Here is a 27,878-nt window from a genome sequence, read left to right on the forward strand (position 1 = left end):
AAGTATGTATTACTTAAGCAACCATTGGAATCATTCGATTTTTGATATCAGTGTGCGATTAATGACGAAATAGTCCATCTGCGTTTCCAGACAAATATGTTAAACCCATCATAATACAAGCTTAAGGGTCTTTTTGTTTTTTGTAAAGATTGAAGAATAATAGCACTCAGGTTTAGCCATTAGAAAGAACTATATATTTTTTCTAAGCCTATGCTAGGAAATACAGCAAAATTCAACAAAGCATCTTTGTACAAACTACTTTTGTTTGCAATCCTCTGAGTCACACGTTTGAAATTGGGTTCATGAGTAAAGGTTCAGAGTAAAAGGTACTTTACTGTCAATTTTTTTGTTAATCGAAGTTAAATCAGTTTAGGTTTGACAGACAGGTAAAAAGGAATAAGAATATTTAATAAAAGTGAATAAAAACTCTGCATCAGAAGGAAGGTGTAGGGAAAGGTCTGCTTGTGAAAAAAGGTCAGGAATCTAAAAAGACCCTTAGCTAACCAAATAGCATAAAGAGAACCTGGGCAGCGAATATAACAAATCTATATTAGAATTCACCTTCATAAACCTCGTTCACTTTTATATTAGTTTTAAACTAGATACAAGAATGTGAATTAAATCCTCTTCATTACCAAAATCTTAACTAAAAAGTTACATTTCTGTATTTGATTTTTAAAAAAATTAAATACAAATATAACGGCTGTAAGCAAAGGTCGTAACAATGCTCTAGGGCACCAGCCGGATAGATGATATCAGATAGGTTGTAGAGTCAAAGTTAACGACATTATGTAAAATGGTTTTACAAAACCAAAAGTTATAGATATAACGCTCCATCCCAGATCCTCCGGACTCTTATCACTCTTCTCTGCATGTCTAAACTAAAACACTTTTTCCAAAAGAACTGAAGCTGAAGTTTGTTATGTAACACTAGATCAGTATCTTTTTGTAATTGCCTTCTTAAACTCTAACAGCTTCAAAAAATTTTAATTCAGTAACCTGCGCAAGAGATGACTGTATTCCATACAGTCATCTCTTGCGCATACAGTACCACCCTCTTCTTGACATAATATCATCAAAACCCTTCTTTGCATGGTTTTTAACAACAATGTGATAAAAATTACATATAAATTTGGAATAGCAAAAAAGTTTGTGTAAGAGTTTGAGTATTAGCAAAAACTTCTTTGAATAAAGATAAAAATGCCAATATTTAATTAGTGTAGTAAAATTTACTTTAAGTTGGTGTAACCAAATAATCTCGAAATGCAACAAATTAGAGGCTTAGAGCAAATCCATAACATTGAAATTAAAACTAAATAAACTTCATCCATACAAACTACAATAAATATTTATGGAAAAAAAAATTCTGTTCGAAGAAAGTTGAATTTATTACGTAGGATCACGCCCCTCTGTTTATTTTTTAAAAAAAAGCCATCTAAAAGGTTGCTAATTGTAATTTGGTAAACAACACACAATCAAAGGATACTTAACGCTAAATCTGGGAATGAAAAGGTTGTAAGAACTTGCTTTCTATGGTCTAAACACCAACCTGTTAAAATGTTCTAGCATTAAAACGTAATATTGAGAAGAGTGTTTTATATTCTAAGATTGGTCAAATGACTTTTAATGATCTAACCAAAATAAAAGCGTCATTTTTTAAAATAAAAAAATGGAGCCGTATGAGGTATAAATCCTTTATTTCGACTGACTCGATGTTGACTCGATGTTGAAATTTAGTCAATCGGCTTTGGCGTGATTTCAAAAAAAAGCGGAAATCTTAAACAAATGTAACATGCTAAGTTCTATATGAGATATTTAAGATAAATTCAGATACTATTACTATTATTGTTGTTGTTGTTGTTGTTGTTGTTGTTATTATTGTTATTATTATTATTATTATTATTACTATTATTATTATTATTATTATTATTATTATTATTATTATTATTATTATTATTATTGTTATTATTATTATTGTTATTATTATTATTATTATTATTATTATTATTATTATTGTTATTATTATTATTATTACTATTATTATTATTATTATTATTATTATTATTATTATTATTATTATTATTATTATTATTATCATTATTATTATTATTATTATTATTGTTATTATTATTATTATTATTATTATTATTATTATTATTATTATTATTATTATTATTATTATTATTATTATTATTATTATCATTATTATTATCATTATTGTTATTATTACTAAAGTAATAATAATATAATAATATCAACAATATTGTCTCACGATAAAATTAACATAGAAACCAAATACCAAGTATTAAGCTTGGATTTTGGTTCAGTTGCTTTAAGAAAAACCATCAGAGGGCTTCACAATAAAACGACTTTAAGATAGAAGAAATAAGAAATATAATTTCTTATAACTTAATTATGTCTTAACTTGTACAATTATTTTGATAATTATAGAATTTTGGATCAATTTAAATCAGGGCCTAACCATCAAAACGAAGGAGGAAAATTTGTTACCTCAATGACTTTAAGAAATGTTAATTTTATCATTTTTGATTAAAAATTTTCATTCAACGCCAAAAAACTTTCATTCAATGCCAAAAAATTTTCATTCAATGCCAAAAAAATATGTAAATCCTTTTGTGTTTGACAACTCTGTATTTAGAAGTCACCTGTCTTTAACATGCATTTCTCTGTACTTGAAATTTTAAGATAAATTATAAAGAAATTGTTATAATATTGTTCTGATGTACTGTATATTGGACCCTGATTAAACTAATTTAAATTTTGCGTACGTACGGTTGGTACATTCTTATAGTCCTTCTTTTTAGTAAAATCTTTCGACAACCCTTTGGCGGCCCTTATAAGTACGTTGTATAAAATGGAAAGAGTTATAAGATAGCCGAAATTATTAACCAAGATTAGAAATCTCCAAGAATTAAAGACGTAAAAATCCTTTAAGAACAATTTTTTAAATATTTTTACAATTCTTTCTGAAAGACAAGGTACAAGTTTAATGGATTGTTTGATTTTATTTTAAAAGATTAAAAAAAGAAAAAAAATCTTTTAAAATAAAATCTTTGGTTTTAATTATTAAACCGTCATTTGAATAAGTTTAAGACTAATTAGTATAAGTTTGTAACATTCCAAAATTATGACATCAAGAATGGCATTTTGAAGCTGTGGAAAGTGAAGACTGGGAATTAGCTTTAAAGTATCAAATGTATCACCAGAAACATTTATCTTAAAATGTTCTAGCATAAGTTTTGACCAAGAAATAGAACCGTTAAAGTAAAAGATTCCACTTTCTTTTGTTTGGCTAATAGTTTGGTTTTGAAGCAAATGTAAATACTTTATCGAATTAAGACCAAAACTTGCTGTTAGAGATCACATAGGATTCTAACCCAAACAAAGGAAGCTTTAGAGACTAAAGGAAAGTAAAGAAAAAGAAAGATATTTTTGCACAAAAAGAACTAAAGATAAATTTAATTTTAACTTTAAAAACAAAATCTCGGGAGCCGAACACAAGTTTAAATATTCAAGCTTGCTTTGGAAATAGTTAGAAAAGACTTTATACAGAAAAATTTATATACTTTTATATATAATTCCTAAGATGAGTCGGTCATGAAAATAAATTTTTTAAAATAAGAAAATCACTGGTTAATTGCAGGGATAACAATCCACAGTTCTCAAACGGAAATAGAATTTAAACGATAAATAGTTTGTAAAATGTAAAACAATACATACCCAGGGGACACTCCATCTCCGTTGATATTATTGATAGATTTTATAGTCATTTTATTTGATCTATTAACAGCAAACATAAATTGTAACCACAGAAAGCATCCATAAATATTTATTCAACATATAAAGCATATATAAAAGATATATTTAAATGTATAAAAGTGGGCTCGTCTGCTTATTGACTATATAAAAAAGCTTAATGGATCTCTTATCGCTGCGTGACTTTACTTATTTTTATAATTAAGCTTAAAGCATGAACTTGATTGCATTCTATCAAATGGTTTATTTTTGTCGCTTTTGTTTTGTCGTTATGTACTTTGCGCGTTGTACTTTTTTTCCGTATCATGTTTCACTTAACCAAGTCTCTTCAAAATAATTTTTCAGTAAAAATTTGTAAAATGGTAATATGTAGTGATTTGTAATGATATTTGTAGTTAGCGTTTTTGGTTGCTTTCAAGGTAAGATAATAGTTTTTTCGCTTTTTTTTGGGAATTTCGGAAAAGAATACTCATCGCATGCGTAGGCAATAACTGTAATTGATATTGAGAAAAATTTTTCGTAAATGGATCGTAAATGGATAATTTCGTAAATGGATAAATCCTAAATCATTTTTTGTTGAAGAGCAGTTGAGTTAGTGAGCGTTTTTCTTATCACGAAGCTTAGATTTTCAATTATCAGTAATTAAGTTTACTCAAAATTGTTTTAATTTTAAATTCACTTTTGTGAACAATAAATTTTCAACTCGTTTTCATTCAAACTAGAGTTCTGAGTTTAAAACAAAGTGCTGTATATTTTTGCTCTGAGTTTAAAACAAATTGCTGTATTTCCTTCTTTGCTTGAACCAGAAAATTTAAGATGAACAAAATATTTTAGTTTTTTTTAACTTTTAAGAATCTTATTTCAACGTTTAATTTAGTATAAAATTCGTTAAAATCCTAAATGAACTTTAAATTAGTCTTAAATTAATCTTAAAATCCTAAATGAATATTTTATCACGTTATTTTTATTATATTTACATTTTATAGTTTTATTTTTATTATATTTATATTTTAGAGTTTTATATAGTCAGTGCATTTACATAAGAAAAAAATATCCTTAGAAGGAATTTAAAAACTCTTTTTGTTTTCTTTATTTAGTATTTAACTTTGGAAGTTACACAAAGTTACAATAATTTGGAAGTTACAAAAATTTAATTTAAATTTTACTAAATTATTAACAAAACTAAGTTTTGTCTTTTCATCTTCAACTTCCCATTAAAATATTGCGGGAAACATCCTTGCTAGAAATGCAACAACAGGTGTACATTAATGTTAGGTGTTTTTAGAAACCCATGCGCTTTGATGCTGATATAATCAGAAAGACTTACGTCATAAATTTATTTTAACAAAATCCAATACACAAATGATATATGTTAAATGAATGCATAAAAGTTCACGGTAACTTTCATCGCTTTCTAATTAAAACTTACATGAGAAAAACCATGGATGTTAAATTTTTCAAATTTTCGTAATTGCATCCTTTTTATCGTGTACTGATGCTTATTTAATACTTTTGAAAAAATATAGGCGAAAAACAACCGTAATTTGGCATATTGAGTTGTTTAAAAATGTTTCACGTTAAAGACTATCGTAGTCTTCAAACACCAAAACTAGCTTTTTCTCAATGATGAAAAAAAAAAAAAACAAAAAATAAAAACGACAAGTGAGGGGGCTGCCCTGATGTTTTAAATTCTTCTTTCGACTAAGTACATTAAGCCGTCGACGAACTTAATGGAAACCAACAAAATAGTGTCTCTACATCAGCTTGAGGTAAGCAAAGTTTAAGTATTTTTTTTTTACAATGTAAAGCTATTAGAAGCCATTATACTGAAGTATTTAAGTGATGTTTTAAACACTCCATTTATTTACTTTAAATAGAATTACATGATCACTGCTTATCGATATTATTATATGACGGACAAAGGCTTATAAACTTTAATAATATTATATGTCAATATTTTTGTTTTGCAGATTTATAAACTTAACACAAAAATTCACTAGATAAAAAATACAACTAATAAAAACTCTGTAATTCACTTAAGATTTTTTTGAATTTAATTGATGCTTCAACTTTGTTATTCAGTTGTTTATTCGATTGTTTCGGAATAACGGTTCCTAAAGTATTGAAGTGGCTTGTTTTTTCGGTGATTTTTTGTTTTTTTTAATTGATCAATTTTAAAGACTTGGAAGAGTGATTCTGTTTATTACTTAGTTTTATGTCGATACATATTTTAGATATCTTATTTTCAATTGCTTTGACTTATAATGTTTTTTATAAACAAATCCATTAATCTATAAGTGTTGAATGGGCTGATTCGATTATTTATTACTAAACTTTCATTGTCAAATAATTGTTCGCTACAGCAAGAGGACGGTTTCCACTTGGAAATTCCAGCATGTTTTTTGTATGAAACCAAACAGTTTTACCAAAGGTTAGAAAACGTATGGTCGGCCTTGAACTTTATTTACATAGCGCGGAATTTCAACGAATTGTTTGACGTGATCAAGTTTCGTTTGGCTATGAATTTTTTTCTAAGTGATATTTGGTATTAAAATATTTAAATTAATAACAAAATTTATATACCGAATGGTCGATCAATCCGAATATTATAACATTTTAATATTTTAGGCAATTTATTTGATTGTCTAATTCTGTTTGATAATAGAAAGCGATTAATTCGCATATTATCATATTGACTTCAAAAGATTTGTAAAAAAGTAATATATTTAAATAGTATAAACGAATTACTGGGGGCTCGTCATCTAGTGAAGTCGTTATGGATGATTTTCAAATCATTTTTTAAGCAATTTGGTAAAATGTGTTTAGAAATATTTTTACATGAAATTTTTCTGAGCATGTTCCTCTATAAATAAAACTAAAACGAGGTTGATTTAATGTTCTGTTATTTTATTGAGGATTACGAGAGTTTATCAAACATGTAATCGGATTAATTGCAGTTTACCTTACTGTTTAGCCTTCAGAACATCCAAAACTTTCAAGAGAAACCGTTGCATTGGTTTTTTTGAAAGAAATTAATCAGCTAAGATATTTTTATTCTACTTTATGCTGCAATTTATGACAATAACTGTCATTACTAGTTAAGGTATGTAATCTTTTTTTACAGAGAGTTACTTGCTTTAAGTCAACTAAAATGGTGGAATAAAACGGATTTAAATCTAAAACGTGAAGAAATATCAGCAACTTTTTAGAAAATGCTAAGTCATTTTCAAAGCGGGTCAAAATGTACATTCAAATGCTACATTTTCTTGCTTTCCAAAAAAGAGAAAAGAACTTTACAAAAAATTTTTCTTTAAATCCAAATGAAAGTGGAAGAAGATCATTTTGATCATGACATTGTAATCTCTGAAGGGATTAATCTATGCTTAACTAAGCAGCGGCTAAAAATATTTTAGTATCAGTCAAATTTGAGTCATACAAATTAGTATCGCAAGAATAAGCGAAGTTTGAAGTTATATTTGTCCTAAAAACAAGTAAAAATATATTTGAAATGTATCTCTTATTCTCTATTTTAAAGACCCTATATCGTTTAAAAACAATCGGATTACCATTTACTCCTCATTCGCAATCTTAGAACTCGTTTGCGCTTCTTTTCTTGTTAATTAACTTAATGTTATTAACGCACCAGCATCCATTATTCAAAATAATTTACTAAGATAATTAGTATTTAAAAGTTTAATTTGACTTTTTGCAATCTTGTTTTCTTTTCAATATAATTCAGTTTAATTTAAGTTTTGTTAATTAGATCAAAAAAGCTTTATCCCTTTTCTCCGCCTGAATTTAACGCAAGCTGAGTAAATTGAAAAAAAGAAATGTTTTTTTTTTGAGTTGATCACACTTTTTAAATCTGATCATATCACAACGACTTTAAAAAACAAGATCGGTCTAGGGAAGTGACCACCGCATTTTCTTAAAAAAAAAATGAGAGAGTGGTTTCTATCCGTCAATATACAATCGAATTTTTTAAAACCGTTATCGGAGAAAAACGTTGCTACCCAGCAATCCTTAATAGAAACCGCTTCGCATTTTCTTTTTCAAGAAAATAAGGTATTTAAATATATTTGAGAGCTTTATGTGTCAGTACAACTTATGTGTCAATTAGTGCAACTTTGTATTAACAAACTAACAGACTCGACTTATACAAATGTTTTTGAGAAATATTTTGTGTAAATCGAATCTTTTACTTCGTTAAAGTCATTAAGAGTGATGGAGTTTCCGTGATGCTTTTCAGCTCTCTCTGGGATGAACTCATATTGACAATTTTGTTTTAAAATTTCGTTATTGATTAAAGAAACAACATTTTATTGTTTTTAGGGTAAATAAAATTTCTTTCACAATTTAAAAACACAAACAGCACAAGAAACGCATGAAATTTATGATGCTCCTCAAGAAATTGATGCTGTTATTCGTTTACATTCAAAATATTTATGCTGCAGTGCCAGCATGGCAATTGATCGAAAACGCAAACTCAAACGCCTATCTTAAAAATGGTTCAAGTAAAATAGGTGAGAACAATGTTTGTTTTAGTGAACTTTAATGATAACTGTTGAAGCACCATGCCATATTTAAGCTAAACACAACGGTATTAAACTAAATATGGCATGGTGCTGCAACGGCACTTAAGAAAGATTGCTTGTAAAAGCTCACGAATTTACGAGCCCTAATCTACAAAACAACGGACTACGTTATTTTGCAGACTGGGGCTCCTCATTCGGATGTTTTGGGAATCAATCACTATTATTGCCTCGCTCTAAACCCAACTCTAAATCAAACTGTCGTAAGAGTCAGAGTTAGATTTACGGGAAGGTAGATGAAGCAACTTTCCTATGACCTTCACATAGTGAGAGGACTCCACAGCTGTGGAGCCAACAGTAGTGGAAGCTGCGCATTATCAATTCTTATTTAAAAGAAAATTCATTTTTTTAAATTTTTGACGTTGCAAGTTTTGATGTCTTTAATTTTAATTTTAAACATTTTATTAAACTAATCACATTTAATGACTCATTTAATGGCTCATTTAATGATGCATAAAACAAATCATTAGTAATAATCGGCTTTAACATTGATAAATATAGTTGATAAATATTGTTTGTAATGATATAATAGATTAAAAATTTAATAATAATAAGGTTTAATATAACAATACAGCATAATTTAACCAGTGCTATAGACATTAATTCTTTAAGAATGAAGGAGGAAGACGGGCTAGATGGATTGATGGGACACAGGGGGGCAATTTATTTAAATGAAGGGTTGGTCAAGGATTCCAGAGATACAGTTTTAGAGAGGGAAGATGTAGAAGAACGGAGAAAGAAGAGCGGTTTTATGATGCAATTTGAAAACGTTATACTGCGTTTAAAGGAGAAATCAAAAAGGAAATTTATAATTCGTTTTAAAACCTCTTATATAAAAATTACTCGATGAAAATGCTGCAGATAAAACAAGAATTTATAATTAAAATACATTTACAATGATTAATATTCTACATTAATTGACACAACAGCAAATTCTCTAAATGTCAGCTGTGTTTTAAAAGAGTGAAGCATATAGGCCAATCTTCAGTCGGGAAAATTTCCTTAGGGCAGAAAAGTTTCTTTATCGGACATAGAAAGTTGATAAAGTATTTTGCATTCCAGAAAAAAAACTTTTAAAACACAGAGTGTACTAGTCACTACAAAGACTAAACCTAGGTAATATACATACATACATACATACATACATACATACATACATACATACATACATACATACATACATACATACATACATACATACATACATACATACATACATACATACATACATACATACATACATACATACATACATACATACATACATACATACATACATACATACATACATACATACATACATACATACATACATACATACATACATACATACATACATACATACATACATACATACATACATACATACTACATACATATATAGTGAGCAAATTCTATTTTATCTTCATTATTATTGGGTAGGGTTATTAAATTTGCATATCATCGCGCTAAAAATTGGAACCAGACGACTATGCAAAACGGAAAGGATTCGCTGCATGGTTTAGGAAAACCATGTCAGATAATCTAGACAAAGTTCTGTTGGCAAATGAGCCGTATTTCCGTCTAGATGGAATTGTTTGCACCAAAAATGCCTTCATTTGTTCATTTGGAGTGACACGAATCCTAGCAGTCGTGCCAAAAATTCATTTAATTCACCAAAGTTGTGAGTGTGCATAGGTCTTTCCGGCAAAAAAGTTCCTCCATTTTTTATCGAAACCGGGGCTATGATAGTGACAGCTATCTGTCTATGTTATAGCACAGTGCTTCTGTCTTTTATCGATTGCTTTCAACTTGAAAGTAATGGCGCTCATATCGAACGATAGTCACAAACCCCATTCCTTTTGAAATATCATTCAGATTTGTTTGATTAGATAAATATTTAGAAAAATAGATTTGTTTTTGTACTAGCTTAAGGGACATTTTTTAGGAACTATTCTTTTTTTGATAGCAAAAATTAGACAAACATTCTTCAAACCTAATACCAGAGCACACCTTAGTGACAGCTCTCCTATAAGAAGTTGCAGTTGTTTTAAAAGCTGAATGAAATTTACTATTGTGTGAGAAAGTTGAGTAAGAAAAAAGTTTATCGAGTAAGTGAATTGAAAGGATGAAGTTTGTTGCGCGATAGAAGTTATTTTTTTTGTTTCTATGATTTATAATACAATTTATTAGGTTAATCTCATTTTGTTTCGTAAATCCAAAATTTCCAAGCCGAAATCTTGAAACCTGAGATCCGGTTTGGCGTTTCGGAACCTGGAACTTCAGTTCGATCTCAACCTTTCGGTTTCAAAGTGGACTACAAGTTGACCGTAAGGACAGTATATTCTATTAAAATCTATTTTTCGTTAATCATAACTTACTTTACAAAATATCAAAGTTGTACAAAGGTAAAATGATTACTGACGTAGCTATTTGACAAAAAAACTTTTGCTCGGGTGCTTTATAAAAAGGTGTTTAAATCAGAAGCATCAAGTTTTCAGGATGTTTAATATTCATAAATTCTTTTTAAATCTATTTGTTTGAATATCTGCTTTGCATTAAATTAGTTTATTACTATTTTAGTAAAAATATATGATTAAAAAATCCAATATTTTAATGAGTCAAAATCTAATTTAAAAAAATTTTGGCTTAACTGGTTTTGACCAAGCACTCGAGCAGTTGCAAAAGTGTTACCTCTTACATGTTATGTCTGTATATGACCAAGCATTCGAGCAGTTGCAAAAGTGTTACCTCTTACATGTTATGTCTGTATATGACCAAGCACTCGAGCAGTTGCAAAAGTGTTACCTCTTACATGTTATGTCTGTATTTGTTTCTTTTTGTACAAAAAATTCCTATAATCTTGTAACTTAAACATGTTGCATAAGTGACAACGGTACAACACTTTTTTAGGCTTCTGAACGGTCTTACTTAACTCTAACAGATTCGGTCATTGTTGAACCTTTTAAGCAGTATTCATTTGATCATTCAGCCTAATTTTTACGGTTATCTACTTCAATATTCATTTTATCACTGAAAATTACATTCTACTATTTATTATTTTAATGCCAATGTTTTTTTTTTCGTATTTTTTTTGTTTTGCTCATTAGAAAGTCAAATTTTTTTCAGTAGCTTTCGAGCCATTGTCGTAACGTTTTACTGTTGATTAACTACCAGTAAGGTCATTCAACAATTCACATTGCTTAGAAAGCAAGGACGACAAACTCAAAGATTTTTTCGAATCAATCATAGAATAAGATGTTCATCTATTGCAGTTAAAATCATCGGACAACTTCAAATACTCCTGATACTTTATAACTCCTTGTTTCGATTTGGTTTTTTCAATTTCTAAGTTTCTGCTACTAGTGGTCTTGCATGAGAAAATAAATCACCTTTAGAACTTACAATATTTGTTAATTTGCAACCAACTATTTCAAACGATACTAAACAAGAGTTTGAAGCTTGTAACTTTTTACTATGGATACTTTTAATTACTCACTATAAATTGCTTATTTATAACTGATGTCAATATTAATATCTTAAATACTATTGAGGTCAATGTTAGTACGCTATCGGACAGCACGAAAATAAACTGAAGATGAGAAACGGCTCGTCACACGTCGTGGGCTCGTCGTGGGTTTCGAGATGATATTTAAAGTTAGGCTACGAAAATTTTTCCATTGTTTAAAGTCATTTCTTTCAAAACATTTTTTTGACAAGGCCATTTTTTTCACTTAAAACTTGATTGACGTAAATTTTTTTTTCTTTGATTATCTACTAAACAAGGGCAATATCTTGAAAGTTTCGGAATTCGATTGCAGGCGAAAATATTTTTGATTGAACAGAAGTTTCAAAAATTGATTGGATTTAAAACTTTGTTAAATTCCGTTGTTATATAATTGATTTAATGTTCCTAAATCTGGTAATAAAGAAAAAAAGTAGGGACTTGATATTTGAATAAAAATTATGTCTTCATTATTAAAAAATTAAAACTTTAAAAGCTACTGCCCAACGTATTATTTCCGCTAATGGTCTGCTATATAAGAGGAAAATTGTTAAGAGAAAGCAACTAAAAATTGGTTTTTTGGTTTGGTAAAAAAAAATTACAACAATAGCTGTAGTATTGTTACTACCCCTTTTTTAAGATTTAAATAATTTTTTATTTTAAAAATAATAATTAATTTTAAACTTTGACGACAGATAGATCTTTTAAAATTTACATTTGAAACATTCCTGCTTTTTCGCAAAAGTAAATGGAAACACCACTTCTATTAAAATTTTTATAAGTTGAGAGAAAAATATTGCACTTATTTTACTGTAAATTTTCCTCCAGATGTACATAAAAAGAAAGTTTAGTGTGAGTAATCATGAGAGAGATCTGGATTTTACTACTAGTGTATTGTTGCTGTTTCTTAAACAAAATTATAAAGTAAATTTTCAATCTATAAGATTTTGGAAATGTTCTGCCATCAACTAAAAAACTAGAGCAATATTTTTTTTTTTTTTTAAACCATCAGCATTCTTATAGCTGTTGACTGATGAAGTACCAAACTAAACAGTGTAACAGAAAACTGTATAGTCATGGGTTGTACCTGCTAATACAGTATTCTGTTACCCTGAAATTGTGCTTATACAATTTTTTGTGATACATAACAACAGTTAGTACTTAGAACTATGCCAAACAAATTTTAGTATTAGCACTCAATTACTGTTTAAAGAAATATTTTTTTTTTCAGTGTATTTATGCAAAAAGCTGTTTATAACGGCAGTGGTCCTGATTTGTTGGCACACATTTAGAAATTCAAATGATGCAATTAAAGTATCATATCAGAGAAATTTATGCTTTCATACAAAATGTATTTGCACAAATTTATTCAAATATAATATGTATTTTTCTCAAAATTAGCATTCTTGAGCATATAAAGTCTTAAGTTTCATTTTTGTGTTTGTTGTTTACAATAATTTGATGCAAAAAAAAAAATTTATTTTAGGCAAAATACTTGAGTTTGACATCAAGCATCATCCAGTTAAGTTAACTAATTCAAATAAAAATCAATTTGATGCAGCAGTTAGCTATAAAGAAAGATTATGGCCTGGTGGCATTATCCCCTACACATTTGGTGAAAGCTTAGGTAAGTTTTATAACCTCAGATAAAACTGCATGCTTAAGGGTTTTTGATGCCATTTAAGAGCAAAGCTAAGAATCAAAGAGAATTTTAAGTATTATATTGCCAAAATACCATTTTTATAAGGTTTAAACATTGAAAACTTAAGTTAGAGTATTTTACAATCCAGCTTTTAAGCTAAAGAAATTTTTCTAATTTTTCTTAGTAAACATATAGTAGACTGCCAGCATGTTGCTTTGCATGTTGTTATATCTGGCAACTTTAATTGAACATGATTGAACCTATTGGGTATTATCAAGTTTCACTAATAAAAAAAATCAAGGTAGTAAATGTTGGCAATAACATGTGTATTATATCAGTTTTTTTTTTCTTTTTTTTTTTTTAACTTTGTAAATATTTAATTGGAATTGCACAGGCCACAATAATGTGTTCCCTAAGAAATTGTTTCAAATAAGCTTATATTAAAAAGTTGGTTTCTGGAGTGTCACTTCCAAAGTCTGTTTTTTAATGAGATGGAACTTTTATAAATTGACTACTAAAAATGATTTAAAGTAGTATATAAATGTTAATCAATAATTCATAAATGTAAGAAATGTTTGTACACATTGAGAAGGTTTGCAGTGTAATTGACATCTTTGTAAGACTTGTGCTGTGAAGGTCATCTCTTTCAGTCTGTCTCTCTGTCTGTCCATCTTTTATAAAGATTAGATGAATACTTTTTAAAATATACATGTGTCAAATTTTTACCTCATTTTTAGTTCATATGGAATCAGCCCAAAAAACTATTCAACTAGCCATCACAGAATGGGAGAAAGCTACCTGCATTAGGTTTATCAAAAGAACAAATGAAGATGACTTTGTTGAATTTGCTATTGGTATCGGGTTAGTCTTTTTCTCTTTATCAATTAGTGAAAAGTATTTTTTGTGTTTGTCTATTTAAATGCTAAACTAAAGGTTTTTCTGTAATGACTTATTGCAGCTATTTAGGAAAAAATTATTTGATAATAATTTGCTCACTAAAAAAAAAAAAAACAATTGAAAAAATTAAAGTTGTTATGCATTTAAGTCAATAATAACAATTTGAATTTTTAAAATGTTTGAATGAAATAATTATTTTTAAATTGGCTTATTACAATTACTTTTTAAACGCATTTAATCAATCAGATTTGTTTTGAAGGTGTAATTCTGATGTTGGCAAGATAGGAGGAAAACAAGTAGTATCGCTTGGTGATGGTTGTATGTTTAAGAGTGTTATTATTCACGAAATTGGTCATGTCATTGGCTTTTGGCATGAACAAAACCGACCAGATCGTGATGATTATATTGCTGTAAAAACAGAAAATATAAAAGATGGTAGTAAGTTGTATATTACTAGCAAAAAAAGTTTTATGAATAATGTTTTAAATATTAGTTTAGTAAAAATTTAGTTTATTTAGGATAATATAGTAACTGTTCTCATTATTTATCACAGAATTTATTTGGATTATTTCCTTATTGGTTCTTGAGACACAAGAAACTCAAATTTTATGTCAGCAAAAAGTTGTATTCTTATCTTAACAACCCAAAATAACTAAAAACATTACCACTGATTAAAATGCAACAAAATTAAATGTAATCATACAAAAAATTTTTTACATGATTACATAAAAAGTTTTATTCAACCTTCATTTAGAAAAAAGCTGCATACAAGTAATGTTGCATGCATCTGTTTTCTAAATGAAGGTTTGTTAAAACTCAGCCTGGAAATAGTCCCTCTTCCTAAGCTTCTCTAACTAAAAGGGTGTGTCAACCTCCTAACTCTATTTGTAGCTAATTTGGGAAGGGATCAATAAACAGGTTGTTTGTACTAGTGCAATTAGTACTTACCATTAATAAGTTAACACTTTTACAGTTTGTAGATTATCTATATTTAACGTTGGACAACAACTATTTTCATGCCTAAATGAAATGAACTGTTTACTGGTTAAATGGGTGCAAATAATTTAGCTCATGCAATGTGTTCAATGAAACTACTAGCATCTCTTACCACTATGAATGTTTAATAGGATAGATATTTTGTAATATGTTGTTGTAGATATTTTTAAATATATGTAACAATTACTATTTAGCACAAAAGTATTTGGTTGCCAAGCATCTGTTGATCATCCATTTAACTATTACTAAAATTTAGATTCCGCCTTCAATATACAAATTAAAAGCAAAATGAAGTTTTTGCTAATTTTAAAAACTTCTTTGTTTATATCATATCCTGCAATGAGCTAATAATTTCCATCAAAATTTCTGGAATATCTTCTAATGAAACCCCATATTTTTATGTTATAGTATTAAGCGTATTTTATTATCTATCATTTGTATTGTAAATCTTTATAGTGTACAAGGAAGCTTTTGTTAAGTTCTCCCATCATCAAATCAACTCACTAAAAGTGGAATACGATTATTACAGCATTATGCATTATGGGATGAAGGCGTTTTCGAAAAACAATCTTCCAACAATATTACCTAAGAAAAATGGAGTATATGCTCTTGGCAATGATCGCCTTAGTCAACTGGATATAAAGCAAACTTTACTTCTTTACAGATGTGAGGAGGGTAGGTACGCTTTAAGATTCTTAAACATTACCACTTAAAAATTGCTGGTACTTTGTAAGGATTCAATCAGTATGATGGATTTGAATTAATGGTTTATTACTCTTGACTCATAAACTGTTCAGAGTTTTTGGTGCAGCGAGCATGGTTTTTTTTTATTAAGAATAAATAAGCTGCTTGTTGTAACAGCACAATATTTGGGTGGATTAGGGATTGACTTTTTCATCAGTTTTATTTTTCATGCTGCTTTTCAGCTACTTTAAAACCCAGTGAATTTGAAGCTTATCTTAAACAAATAATTTATTTTAAAGTTCAAACATTTTTCTATATAGGACAAAATATGACATGGACACCATGGTCTCAATGGACTAATTGTGATAAATCATGTGATGGTGGAACACAGGAAAGAACCAGGGTTTGTAAAACCCTAAAGGATGGTAAACAACACTGCTCAGGTTCCAGAATTGAAAAGAAAGTTTGTAACTTGCAAGAGTGTCCAAGTAAATCAGTTTTCTGGGAATTTGCTTTTCTTTAAATCTTTTTAATATGATGTTTCATCTATTTTTTTGTAAATAGCATCTCTATTAAAATATTTAAAACTTTTCTTTTAAATTCTAGGTTGGCCTATTTTTCCAGACGAGTTTTCATTTGGGCGATTAAATGCCAGGGGTGATAACCAATTTGATTGTGTTATTGTATATGAGAGAGCTGACTATCAGGCATGGAGTAGTTACTCTTTCTGCAACGAAGGCAAGCTTATTCTCCATTATATTCTTATTCTGCATTCTTCTATAGTTTTTCTTCTAAAATCAAAATACTATAAACTAATTTGATTTTTTTCTTACTTTACAAGGGCTTCGTAGTTTACATATGAGATGGTCAGATCAGGGTTCAATTACCGGTATGAAGTGTACACAAATTTTCGAACCTCAAGAAGACCACCAGAAGCGCTGGCATGACAACTTTCTCTGTATTCCCAAAGTTGCTCCTTACAATTTTACGTAAGTAGTAGTTATTTAAAAGTTAACAATTTTAAATTGATAAAGTAACCTTTTTCTTTTTCAACTTAGCAAAAAAAAAACAACTCGTTTTAATTTACCTGCAATTCGTTTTTTTTTTCCCAGATGGTCATATGAAGGACCCATTAAAAATCTTCCTTGTCTTCAATGGTTTGCCAAAGACGGAAAAGATGGCTGGGACAACAACTTCCTGTGTATGATGGGCGATTCAGAAATCATAGAAACTCCTAAAGTTCATGGTGGTTGGAGCAGTTGGAGTCCTTGGACTATTTGTAGTAAAAGTTGTGGATCAGGATTGAAGAGGAGGCTTCGTTTATGCAACAATCCAGCTCCTAAATATGGAGGAACACCTTGTGAAGGAAGATCTTTTGAGGATGAGACATGCAATGGTCTACCCTGCTGTAATCTTTTTTCTTAGCTTCTTCAATTTTGACCTTTTTGCCTATTGTGTATTGAATATTAATTTTCAATCGTTTTCACTTATATTTCATTTGCCGTTGAACTTCTTTTAATTTTTTTTTCTCCCTGGGTTTTAATCTTAATGTTAATCTTTATTGATTGGCATTACATATTTCAATACTTTTATCAATAACAATTTGTTGCTTAGCTTCTTGTGGCGGAGTTCTCATCGGTAGTAAAGGAGCATTTAACTCACCTAGTTACCCTTCCAACTATCCAAGTTCAACAAACTGTGTATGGGTTATCGAAGGCACAAACCAAAAGCAAATAGTTTTAACAATAGAAGCCTTTGATTTAGAAAGTAAGTTTTTTCAATTATATTTTTGCTTCAGTATTTAAAAATTTCTTCATCCGCATTGGTTTTTTATTCGGACTGATTTTCATTAAACCGTGTCTAGATTACCTTGCTCCAACTTTATTGTTTTTATTTGACTTTTTCATCTTAAACCACGTAGAAGTTTGAAAAAATAGTGGTTTTTTTCGTATAGTTTTATGGTCTAAATACAACCACTTTGGTTTACGGTGTTGAAAACTATGATTGGTCAAACAGTAGTTTCCAATGAGTGGCTTAGAACATTTTTGAAGCATAAAAAGATTCTGTTGTAACGATAGAACTTCATGATTCTTGAACTTCGTGTAACTGAGCTGTTTCTTTTTTTTTTTAGAACACTCTGACAAACATTGTAAATTTGATTACCTTGAAATTCGAGATGACGGTCCTGAAGGTAAACTTCGAGGAATTTTTTGTGGCAGTGAAATCCCCCCTCCTATTGCTTCTGTGAGTTCCAAGCTATGGATAAGAATGAGCACTGATGGTGATGTTAACAAATCCGGGTTCCGTGCATCATGGGAATTACAGAAATCTGTGCATTGTGGAGGTGCAATGGAAGGTCTCCAAGGAACCTTAACCTCTCCAAATTTTCCTCGGTTATATCCACCCGATAAGAACTGCGTTTGGAAAATTGAAGTTCCTGATGGCTACGTCATTAACATGAAATTTATTCGCTTTGATCTTGAATATCATCCCTCTTGCAAATATGATTATTTGGAATTGAACGATGGTTGGGGACTAACTTCCAATCAGATAGGCCTTTTTTGTGGATATGATGCAGTTAAAGGTGAGATTGGCTTTTTAAAGATAAGATTTTAAAATTTTCGAAAGATTTTGTTTAATGTAGCTATCTAACATGATGAAACCGTTGTATAAAAAAAAATTGCGTGTTTTTGAAATTGTTTCTTTTTATCTTGCGTCATTAATTTTGTTTCAACTGTTTTTTAAAAAAGGTCTGTTGTTTTCAACTGAAAACAAGAAATTTTTCTCTCACATTTTTAACTCATAAAAATATCTTCAAAAGTCTTGGAAATTTTCTAAAAACAAAGCAAAAAGGAGCGCTTCAGCCGATAAGAATAAAATTAGAAATAGATAAGAATAAAATCAGAAAGAACTTATTGAATTTGAGAATAATGTTTTAGGGACATTGGTTACTCGAACTAACAAAGCATGGATTCGGTTCGTGTCAAGTCCGTCAAATGAGAAAAGCGGCTTTAAATTATCGTGGCGGGCATACGAGAAAAAAAAGTTCTTTTCGTCAATCCTTCCTAATTCAATTTTATCAAAAGGTAAAACTCGATTATCCTTAAATATTGCAGAGTTTCACTTTTATTCAACATATACATTTTTGTGCTAACGAAAAACTTCTCGTAAGATTGCGCACCGTATTTGTTTTCTGAAAATATATCTTTTTTTTTTCTGAAACCAATTTTTTAATTCAAATTAAGTCATATAGCATATTTCTATTTTTGCTGTTTGGAGACTATTTTAAAACTTAACAGTGTACATTATAGTGTATATTATATTTCAAAAAAATCAAGATATGCTTCTAAATTCACCTTTTTATAATTTAAGCATGCCCTTCTGGTTGGACATTTTTTCTGGATAAACAGGGTGGTGCTTGTTACATACTTATTCGCAATTATTTCAGCTGGCACGATGCCCATAAGGACTGTTTGTCAAATACGGCTAATTTAGTAAGTGTAACCACCAAAGAAGAACATAATTTTTTAACAGATAAGTTACTCGATCGAAATTTCGTATGGTTGGGAATGACTGATGAAAAAACTGAAGGAGATTGGGTTTGGAGTGACAAGTACGTGTTAACTTTTTCTTTCTTAACTGAAATATTTTAGAAATAGTTCCAACTACTGCTTCTATTTTCAGTTCAGCAGTGTCTTTTACAAATTGGGATGGAGACGAACCAAATGACGGAGGTTATTTCAAGAATGAAGATTGCTCTGTAATGAAGCCTAACGGGAAATGGAACGACTATCCTTGTTCCGATCATTTTAATTACATTTGCAAAAAGAAGGTGAGTTTTCCGAAACTTCTTGATTTAAGGTGGTACCAGGGTAAAAAAAAGGCTATTTTTGATAAAATTTTGAAAAATACCAATATTAATGTTTTAAATTCTTACATCTACCTATTTCAATGTGCGTTTTGCAAAAAGTCAAAAATCTTCTTAATTTCAATCAAATTTGCCCTTTTTTTAAAAAGCAGTTTGGTTCTTGCTTCTTAGCAACGATCTTAGCAACTACTTTTTTTTCTCGCAAAATCTCAATTTTTCAGAAAAAAAAACTTTTTATAAAAAATATATAATGGGCTGAAAATTTGCAGGTTTAAAGATGAACATATTAGGAATGTTGCCTATGAAGCAAAATTTTTTTATTTTTTTTTTAAAACTCATTTTTATCATGCTTTGGGTCCCAAACTTCCCTTAATTTTTATATTTTAAAGTTCAAATGTCAACCTGGTAAAATTAAAAATGTTTTAAAAAATTCTATTTCATAGACAACATTATAAATACATTAAAGAATTCATGTTCAAAATTTCAAACACTTTTGACACTTTTTGAGTTTGTTATATTAGATGAAAGAATAGGCAGTTTTGGGGGTAAAATAACACTAATTATGCGCATAATTAATGACGTCATCACAAAATTTTTTTTTTTGATTATTAATAGAAAAAAGCTAAAGTCTATTAATAGTTTTCAATTTTTTTGTTAAAAAATTGCCTTTACCCTGGTACCACCTTAATTTTATTGGGTTGTTTAATAAGCTGTTTTTTTTTGTCAGCAATTCTTCTAAAAAATTCGTGGAGCGAATATCAGAGAGCATCTTTCAAGAAAGAACAACCTTAGAGTTGTTAAATTGAATTGAGTTGGAGAATGAATTCAGATGATCCTAAGATATATATGTATGTATAGGAGCTTTGAAAATCAAAAAAGCCATGTTGTGGAAAGAACATTCTTTCGTAACTGTAGATGAACAAACATGGCCCGTCGTTCTCGACAGTTGCCGATAATTAGGATTTTATTTTTGAAGGATAGTCGGATTCCTCACACAAAGACTTATTTAGATGTATTTCATTGTCAATATATACTATAACTTATTTCTAATGAAATGTGCATAACACGATTTTTCTGTTCAAGAAATTTTACGAGTTGCATCAAATGTAAAAGAATAGTATTTATTTGTTTAAATTGTAACGATGTCTATTTTTTTCATGTTTACGAGGCACGAGTTCAAATTGAAAAGAAAATAATTTTTATTCAAGAAAAATAAACGTAAAACAAGTAAAATCCCAGCTTCATAATATTTCTTTGCTTTTCGATGGGTGGTAACTCTCTATTAAGAGTAAGAGCATTTAAACTTAAAATTCATCATCACTGATTGAAATACAAATCTCTGGTGAAGAGCTACAAAGGAAAAATAATAGTAAAATTAGGAAAAATGTTTTTAAATACTGGAGAAAAAAAATTCATTTTGATTCTTTTATTGAGAACGTAGAATCACTTCAAGTAATCTAAAACCAGCGTCATTCAGAGTTTGACACTGAAATTGTATTTTCATTAGATTATTTCTCAAATATAAACATTATATTTTACCTAGAGTAAATTTAATAAAGCATTAAAATAAAAAGTGAAAGTTTTGAAGAAAAAAAAAAAAAGAAAAAAAACTTGACCAATATTTGAAAAACTATTTAAAACTCTTCATTTTACATAAGTTTAGATTTAAAGATACAGCATAAAAATAGTTTTTATGTTATAATAAAACTTTATCAAATGCAACACCATCTATCATGCCACCACTCATTGACAACTTAACATTTGATTCAAATGCAGCTTTATCTAGTTCATCAGGAGAAAAATAGGGGCTTAAGGGGTCTTCTAAGTTAGGATGATGGAACAGATGCAGCAAACCTTGAACACAATCTGCTAAATCATATGAATCGTTACACCAATCATCTAATATACTCATACAAACTTCACCATCATCATCAATATTCGGATGATAAATATGCACTTGACATTGTACTCGAGGAGCCATCTTAGGATAATTCAAGGGAAGCTTGAAGAAGAAAAGAAAACGACCTCCAGAGTAAGGACCATCATTTGGTGAAATTGAAAGCATAAACTTGTTACAAACATCTGTTTCAGTATGAAGAAGCATGGCTTGGTTATTGGATATATTTGATATGCTTTTAACCAACTGCATAAAATGCTGCTGCTGAACTTTTTGTCCGCTAATGTTAGAATGAACTTTCTTTCTACCTATTATCTTGTTTAGTATATATTCATTGAGTTTAGACAAGTCACCAGTAATGTAGCTTTCTTCTTGCTGAATTTGTACAGGCATGTTGCCAATAGACATTTTATTACCATACAATTTTATAAAAGTTTTTTGAAGTTACCACACACCAGGAGAGTGGCATTCTATCACGCTTGTCAATTAATTATCTCATAATTCAGTTTACAAAAGAACTCATCTGTGCTTTCTTCTATGTTTTGAACAGTTAACAGAAGAAACTCCTAAAAAATGATGCAAGAAAGAGCTCTGTTAAAAAAATATATGTAAACTTAGATAGAAACTCAGGTAATTATACACTTAGTCACTGAAGCTACAGTAATTACAATAACACTTTAGGAAATAGGCTTAGTGCTTTCTATAACTGAATTTTTAGTGATATTGTTGAGTTAAACTTATATAATACATTTATCTACTTATGACTTACTTAAAGATAGTCATAGAGCAATAAAGCTATTAGCCAGAGCTACTTGCTTACTTACATTTCTTAACATACAACCTTACTAAGTAATACAAACAGAATTTTACTGAGTAGAATACAAACCTACTTTTTACTTTACATTACATCAACGCCTCCTTTACTTTCACAAATACGAAATTTATTCTTTTACTTTCTTTATATATAGATAACTCGTTCAATGATATCAATACGGCTGATGCAACAGAAACGCAATTTTTTTTTTCAACGTTGGCAGTTAGTAAAATAAGGAACAACTCTGCTCCGAATTCAACAATATTATTGGTTAACTTGCCGAGTCAGTTAAATAATACTAGCCAATAGTATTTTTGATACTGTAATTCATTACGAAATTATGATTATGTCAGTTATATGGTTTAAAAAATATATTCCAACATGTCTAGATTTAGAGATAAATTAATATATTATTTATTATTATCATTATTATTATTGTTATTATTATTATTATTATTATTATTATTATTATTATTATTATTATTATTATTATTATTATTATTATTATTATTATTATTATTATTATTATCATTATTATTATTATTATTATTATTATTATTATTATTATTATTATTATTATTATTATTATTATTATTATTATTATTATTATTATTATTATTATCATTATCATTATTATTATTATTATTATTATTATTATTATTATTATTATTATTATTATTATTATTATTATTATTATTATTATTATTATTATTACTATCATTGTTATCATTATTAATTATCATCTTTAACATGAGATATCTAATTTTTTAAAACACTTTTAGTCCAATTTAAAAAGTGTTTTTGTGTGTGTTTGAGTTTGGTCACAGTTCCTCTTAACCACTTTTAAGTTTTGGGATTTGACCAGGGACTTTTTTTGATTTGACTTACATTATTAGACTCGTTAGGATGCGTAGATTTGACTTTCATTACCGACTTTACGAAATCGAAACGCCAACTGCGACGAGAACGTAAAAGTTATGATTTTATAAGTCGTCGTCGTCGTAGCTGTTTTTAGTAAAATATCGTTACGAAAGTTACTATGAAAACGTCACGGTATGAAAACGTGTGAAAACTTTGAAAAATGTTAACGTTTTTAAAATTACTTCGCGTTTTCAACACAACACCAAAACTTTAATTTTCACGTCCAGCCTAGAACTTTAAAACGCGAGTAGGGATTTACCCTGAGCACACGCATACGCATAACAATACTTTGTGGATTGACGTTGCAGTTGGCGTTTTGATTTCGAAAAGTCAGTATTATTAAGGTGAGTTTCCACTCATCCATTTTTGCTGAGGGAAAGCGAAAGGGAAGGGAAAATTAAACACGTGAGCGTGCGCAGTTTTTAATTTAATTTTGAAAATTAATCACTGCGCATGCTCAAAAGATTAATTTTCCCATCCCTTTACCTTTCCCGTAGCAAAAACGGATGAGTAGAAACTCACCTTTAGACTCGTTAGGATGCGTAGATTTGTTATGAATAGATTTATGTTTGAATTATCGGCAAAATTACAAAACTTCTTTTTATCACAAAATTTGCGGTTTCGCAAATTATTTTAAAGTTATTTTAAAATTCAAATGAAAATTTTAATAATTTGAAAATTTTAAATACAGGAAGCCACTGATGTCACTTGTCTTTTAAGTTTTTACAAGCGCAAAAGATTTAATGAAGCATCATTGGCTAGTATTATTAAACTGACTCGGCAAGTAAACCAGTAATATTGTTGAATTCGGAGCAGAGTTGTTCCTTATTTTACAAGCCAAGTAATAACTTGAATAGGAAGTTATTTATTTTGTGAAACTGATGTTTTGTTTTTAGTCTATTTTAAGGAGATATTATTTGCTTTAGAACAAGCAAGTTTATCTACTTCGTAAAAGTTTTTATTTTTATACAACAGTTTATAGTAAATCGACAAACACCATTGGTCTTCTGCACTATGACACAATTCATTCCTTGCACTCGTCAAGTCTAACTTACAGTCAAATACTTAGATACAAAGGGATCGTTTAGAATAGCAAAAATCTTATTAAAGAACTAAAAATTTTTGCTCAAAAATTTGTACTTAGACTAATATCAATAAATGCGTTAAGGAAACACTTGACACGAGCTGATGACGTCTGTCAAAAAGCATTCGAAAAAATAATTCCAAAAACTTGGATATAATTTAACTAAATGCTGTTCAGGTAAAATGTTTTTATGCTCGTTCCATTCCATTTCTTGGCTTTGTTTAAAGCAGATTTAATAACGCCTCCCGGCGGCAAAGTAACTTTCTGCCGAAAGACAGACTTTTTTTGGAGGCGAAAGCCACTGGCGGCCGCCGTCAGAAGATATTTCGGAGGCAAGTTGGTTTAGAGACCGCCTTCAGTAGCTTCTGCCTCCCTATTGGCAGCAGCTGCCAGAATTTGTTTTTGGAAGCAGAATGTTTTGAAGGCCACCGCCAATCGGGAGGCAAAAGCCACTGTAGGCAATTTCCAAATCACCTTGCCTCCAAAATATCTTCTGAAGGCTGCCGCCAGTGGCTTTTGCCTCCCGATTGGCGGTGGCCTCCAAAAAGTTCTGCTTCCAAAACAAAATTTCAACGGTGGCCTCCAAATGGGAGGCAGAAGTAACCGGAGGTGGAAGCCAGAACGTTTTGCAGGTAAAAAAAGTTTTGGGAAGCGGCCGCCAGTAGCTGCGGAAGAAACGTGGAGGCGAGAAGATTTCTGCCGTTTATCATCTCTGGTTTAAAGCATCAAATACAATAATATTTCTTATATTTTTCACTAACTACATAAAGTAAGAGATGCAACCTGAAGTTCGACACAAAATGACAACCATATTCGCCATGGTTACTTCTTCATTTCGTGAAAAGATGAAGGATTTCTTTTGAACTCACTACATATCAGAGAATCCTGATGTTTATTTTTTTTCAAACACCTTGATCAGAGAAGAATTGTGATAGTTCAACCCTGATAATTCAACTCAAGCACCATAGGTTTCATGGAAATAAACAGAATGACCGATTAGGACATAACCAAAGGTATTGCCATTATGCGATATGACAAAATAGAGGCTTTTTCCTTTTACATAAAACTAAATTAAACAACTTTAATGGGAGACCTGGAGTATCATGGCAGAATAAAAATAAATTGACTTCTGAAAAATGTCAACAAAGGCTAACTCATTTTTTTTTATCTTAGTGCAAAGAATATAAAAAGTGTTTGTTGGAAATTCAAGTACGCGGATTTCAAAAACGAAATGTAATAAGAATTGTGTCCAAAAAGATAAAATAAATTAAACAAAAGTAAAATTTTAAAGAAAAAAAGTTCCTCGAATCAAGTACGTGGCGCTTCAAATTCCAACATTTAAACATCATTTTGACATCCCATCTTGCTCGGTACCATTCCTCCATTTCTTTAATCTCCTGTTGAAATCTTCCACCTTGTTCATTACTGACATCATCCCGATTTTCAACGAAATGATCTTAATGATTTATTCCAAAAATTCTTAAATTCTCAAGCGTGGTTTTCACATGCTCTTCGAAGCTTATTAGCTTCTGCTAACCCAGAAAGTTTTTTACAGCCATTATATATGAAGGCCATGCTGCTAATTCAATTACGTACATTGATGGACAGAAAGTGGTATCTTTAATTACTATCGAACTCTAGGGTCCATTAAAAACGTCCGATTTTTACTTTTAGTTGCATAAGCCTGAAAATGCTTTGTAAGTATACTGAAAACAATCACCCTTTTTATCTAACGTTTTTACAAACTGTTTAATCAACCCAAACTTAATATTGTGAGGAGGGAGAAAAGTTAAAAACAACGAAAAGACGTACATACAGAGACTTATTCATCATGTCGTATAAATAAAACACGAGAAAACTAATGAAGCAAAAAATAAAAAAATAACCATTAAGAAAAGACGTACATACAGAGACCTATTTACCTGTCAAGTAAACTAATGAACTATAAAAGCTCAAAAAAAGAAAGAATCTTGCAGTTTTTTTGGGAAGACAGTTTTTAAAGAGAGCTTTTATTGGGAGAGTTAAGAGAAGAAGAATTAGAGTTTTTAAGTGAAGTCTTTGGGAGAAGAGAAAGAGTTTTTGAAGAAGAGATTTAAAAGAGAATTTTAAGAGAAAGAGTTTTAAGAGATTTAAAAGAGGAATTTATGAGAAAAAGAGTTTTGAAGATTTAATAAGAAATTTATGAAAAAAATTTATGGAAAATTTAACAAGAAACTTATGAGAAGAATTAAAGGAGAATTTAAAAGAGAACTTTATGAGGAAAGTTGGTAAGAAAATATTTGAGTAACTTTCAATATGCGTTATTATGAGAATTAATGTATTGTTATATGTACAAGTTAATATTAAGAGAACATATATATTGATGAGAAATATTTGAGAATATTTATTAAGAAAAATAAGTAAGAGAAGAAGAACCAGTAGTAAGCACTTTTGTTTGCATTTAGATTATTAATATTATTGTTGTTATTACTATATGCGTAAAATATTGTTATTGAAAAGTTTGATGCTTTACTGCGCACCTTAGCATATCCGCGCCACTAGATTTACGTCACACAAATATAAGAGTGCTAACCATTACACATCAATTGAACATTTGTTGAGTTTTGTATTATAGAATATACTGAGGACGGCGAATGTAAGTTAAGCCTTTTCGATTAGACCTTGCCCATTCCTTACCAAACTATTCCCTAACCTAGCCCTTTCCTAACCAAATACTCCCCAGACCATCAACCTAGTTCCCAACCTCCATATACCTAATCAACACACACTAAACCCAAACTTCCCCTTCCCCTTCCCATTCCCCTTCGCCTTTACTGCAAAAGAAGAAAACATAATATAACAATAAAAATAATTAAAAAAAAAAAAAAAAAACCCACCTCCCTCACAATATGAAGAGTAGAGAATATGATTTTATCTCGTGGCAAAAGTTGCGTAGCTATAACGTTCTGCTCTCCTACTTTTTGTTCAGTTCGCACAGGTCATAACCTTTTTTCATTTCAAATGTCTGTTGACGCTCTTTTACATTGATCAGCACTAAATACTTTTAGCTCTAATGGAGGTAATGATACGATATCAACATATACTTAAGTGTATCGTTACAAAGCATAAGATCTGGTTTTACTTTTCTAGATATCGATTGTTTGGAACGTATTAAGAAAGAAATGTGCGGACATTTTGCAGGATGTAAAGAGAATTTTTAAGTACTTAATTTCAGCGTCTTTT

At 29.5% G+C, this 27,878-nt stretch overlaps 2 protein-coding genes across 12 annotated transcripts; one reads left to right on the forward strand and one right to left on the reverse strand.

Moving 5' to 3' along the window:
* Nucleotides 1-196: 196 nt before the first annotated feature.
* Nucleotides 197-21,173, forward strand: LOC145201957 (bone morphogenetic protein 1-like). 9 transcript variants are annotated; one of them, XM_090081853.1, is made up of 16 exons: nt 197-326; nt 8,110-8,300; nt 13,340-13,480; nt 14,233-14,356; nt 14,652-14,830; nt 15,845-16,063; nt 16,393-16,560; nt 16,679-16,810; nt 16,914-17,061; nt 17,185-17,480; nt 17,687-17,839; nt 18,204-18,656; nt 19,012-19,158; nt 19,445-19,685; nt 19,757-19,904; nt 20,668-21,173. In XM_090081853.1, the coding sequence occupies exons 2-16, from the start codon at nt 8,162-8,164 to the stop codon at nt 20,677-20,679; spliced, it is 2,700 nt and encodes an 899-aa protein (XP_089937979.1). In that variant the 5' UTR covers nt 197-326; nt 8,110-8,161; the 3' UTR covers nt 20,680-21,173. The 9 variants fall into 9 exon arrangements, with proteins under 9 accessions (XP_089937979.1, XP_089937986.1, XP_089937982.1 ...); XM_090081856.1 differs by lacking the exon at nt 197-326 and adding an exon at nt 4,043-4,196; XM_090081854.1 differs by lacking the exon at nt 197-326 and adding an exon at nt 6,745-6,880.
* LOC145201964 (uncharacterized) lies at nt 20,903-27,762 on the reverse strand. 3 transcript variants are annotated; one of them, XM_090081862.1, is made up of 2 exons: nt 22,728-22,882; nt 20,903-22,403 (listed from the first exon to the last, which is right to left on the reverse strand). In XM_090081862.1, the coding sequence occupies exon 2, from the start codon at nt 22,243-22,245 to the stop codon at nt 21,637-21,639; it is 609 nt and encodes a 202-aa protein (XP_089937988.1). In that variant the 5' UTR covers nt 22,246-22,403; nt 22,728-22,882; the 3' UTR covers nt 20,903-21,636. The 3 variants fall into 3 exon arrangements, with proteins under 3 accessions (XP_089937988.1, XP_089937990.1, XP_089937989.1); XM_090081864.1 differs by lacking the exon at nt 22,728-22,882 and adding an exon at nt 27,533-27,762 and having other exon boundaries at nt 21,122-22,403; XM_090081863.1 differs by having other exon boundaries at nt 21,122-22,403; nt 22,724-22,877.
* Between the last annotated feature and the right edge of the window lie 116 nt (nt 27,763-27,878).

The sequence above is a fragment of the Hydra viridissima genome, unplaced genomic scaffold (assembly GCF_058129835.1).
Source record: "Hydra viridissima isolate aposymbiotic clone 2 unplaced genomic scaffold, HvirCarnegie_v1 scaffold_3, whole genome shotgun sequence".
Classification (NCBI taxonomy): domain Eukaryota; kingdom Metazoa; phylum Cnidaria; class Hydrozoa; order Anthoathecata; family Hydridae; genus Hydra; species Hydra viridissima.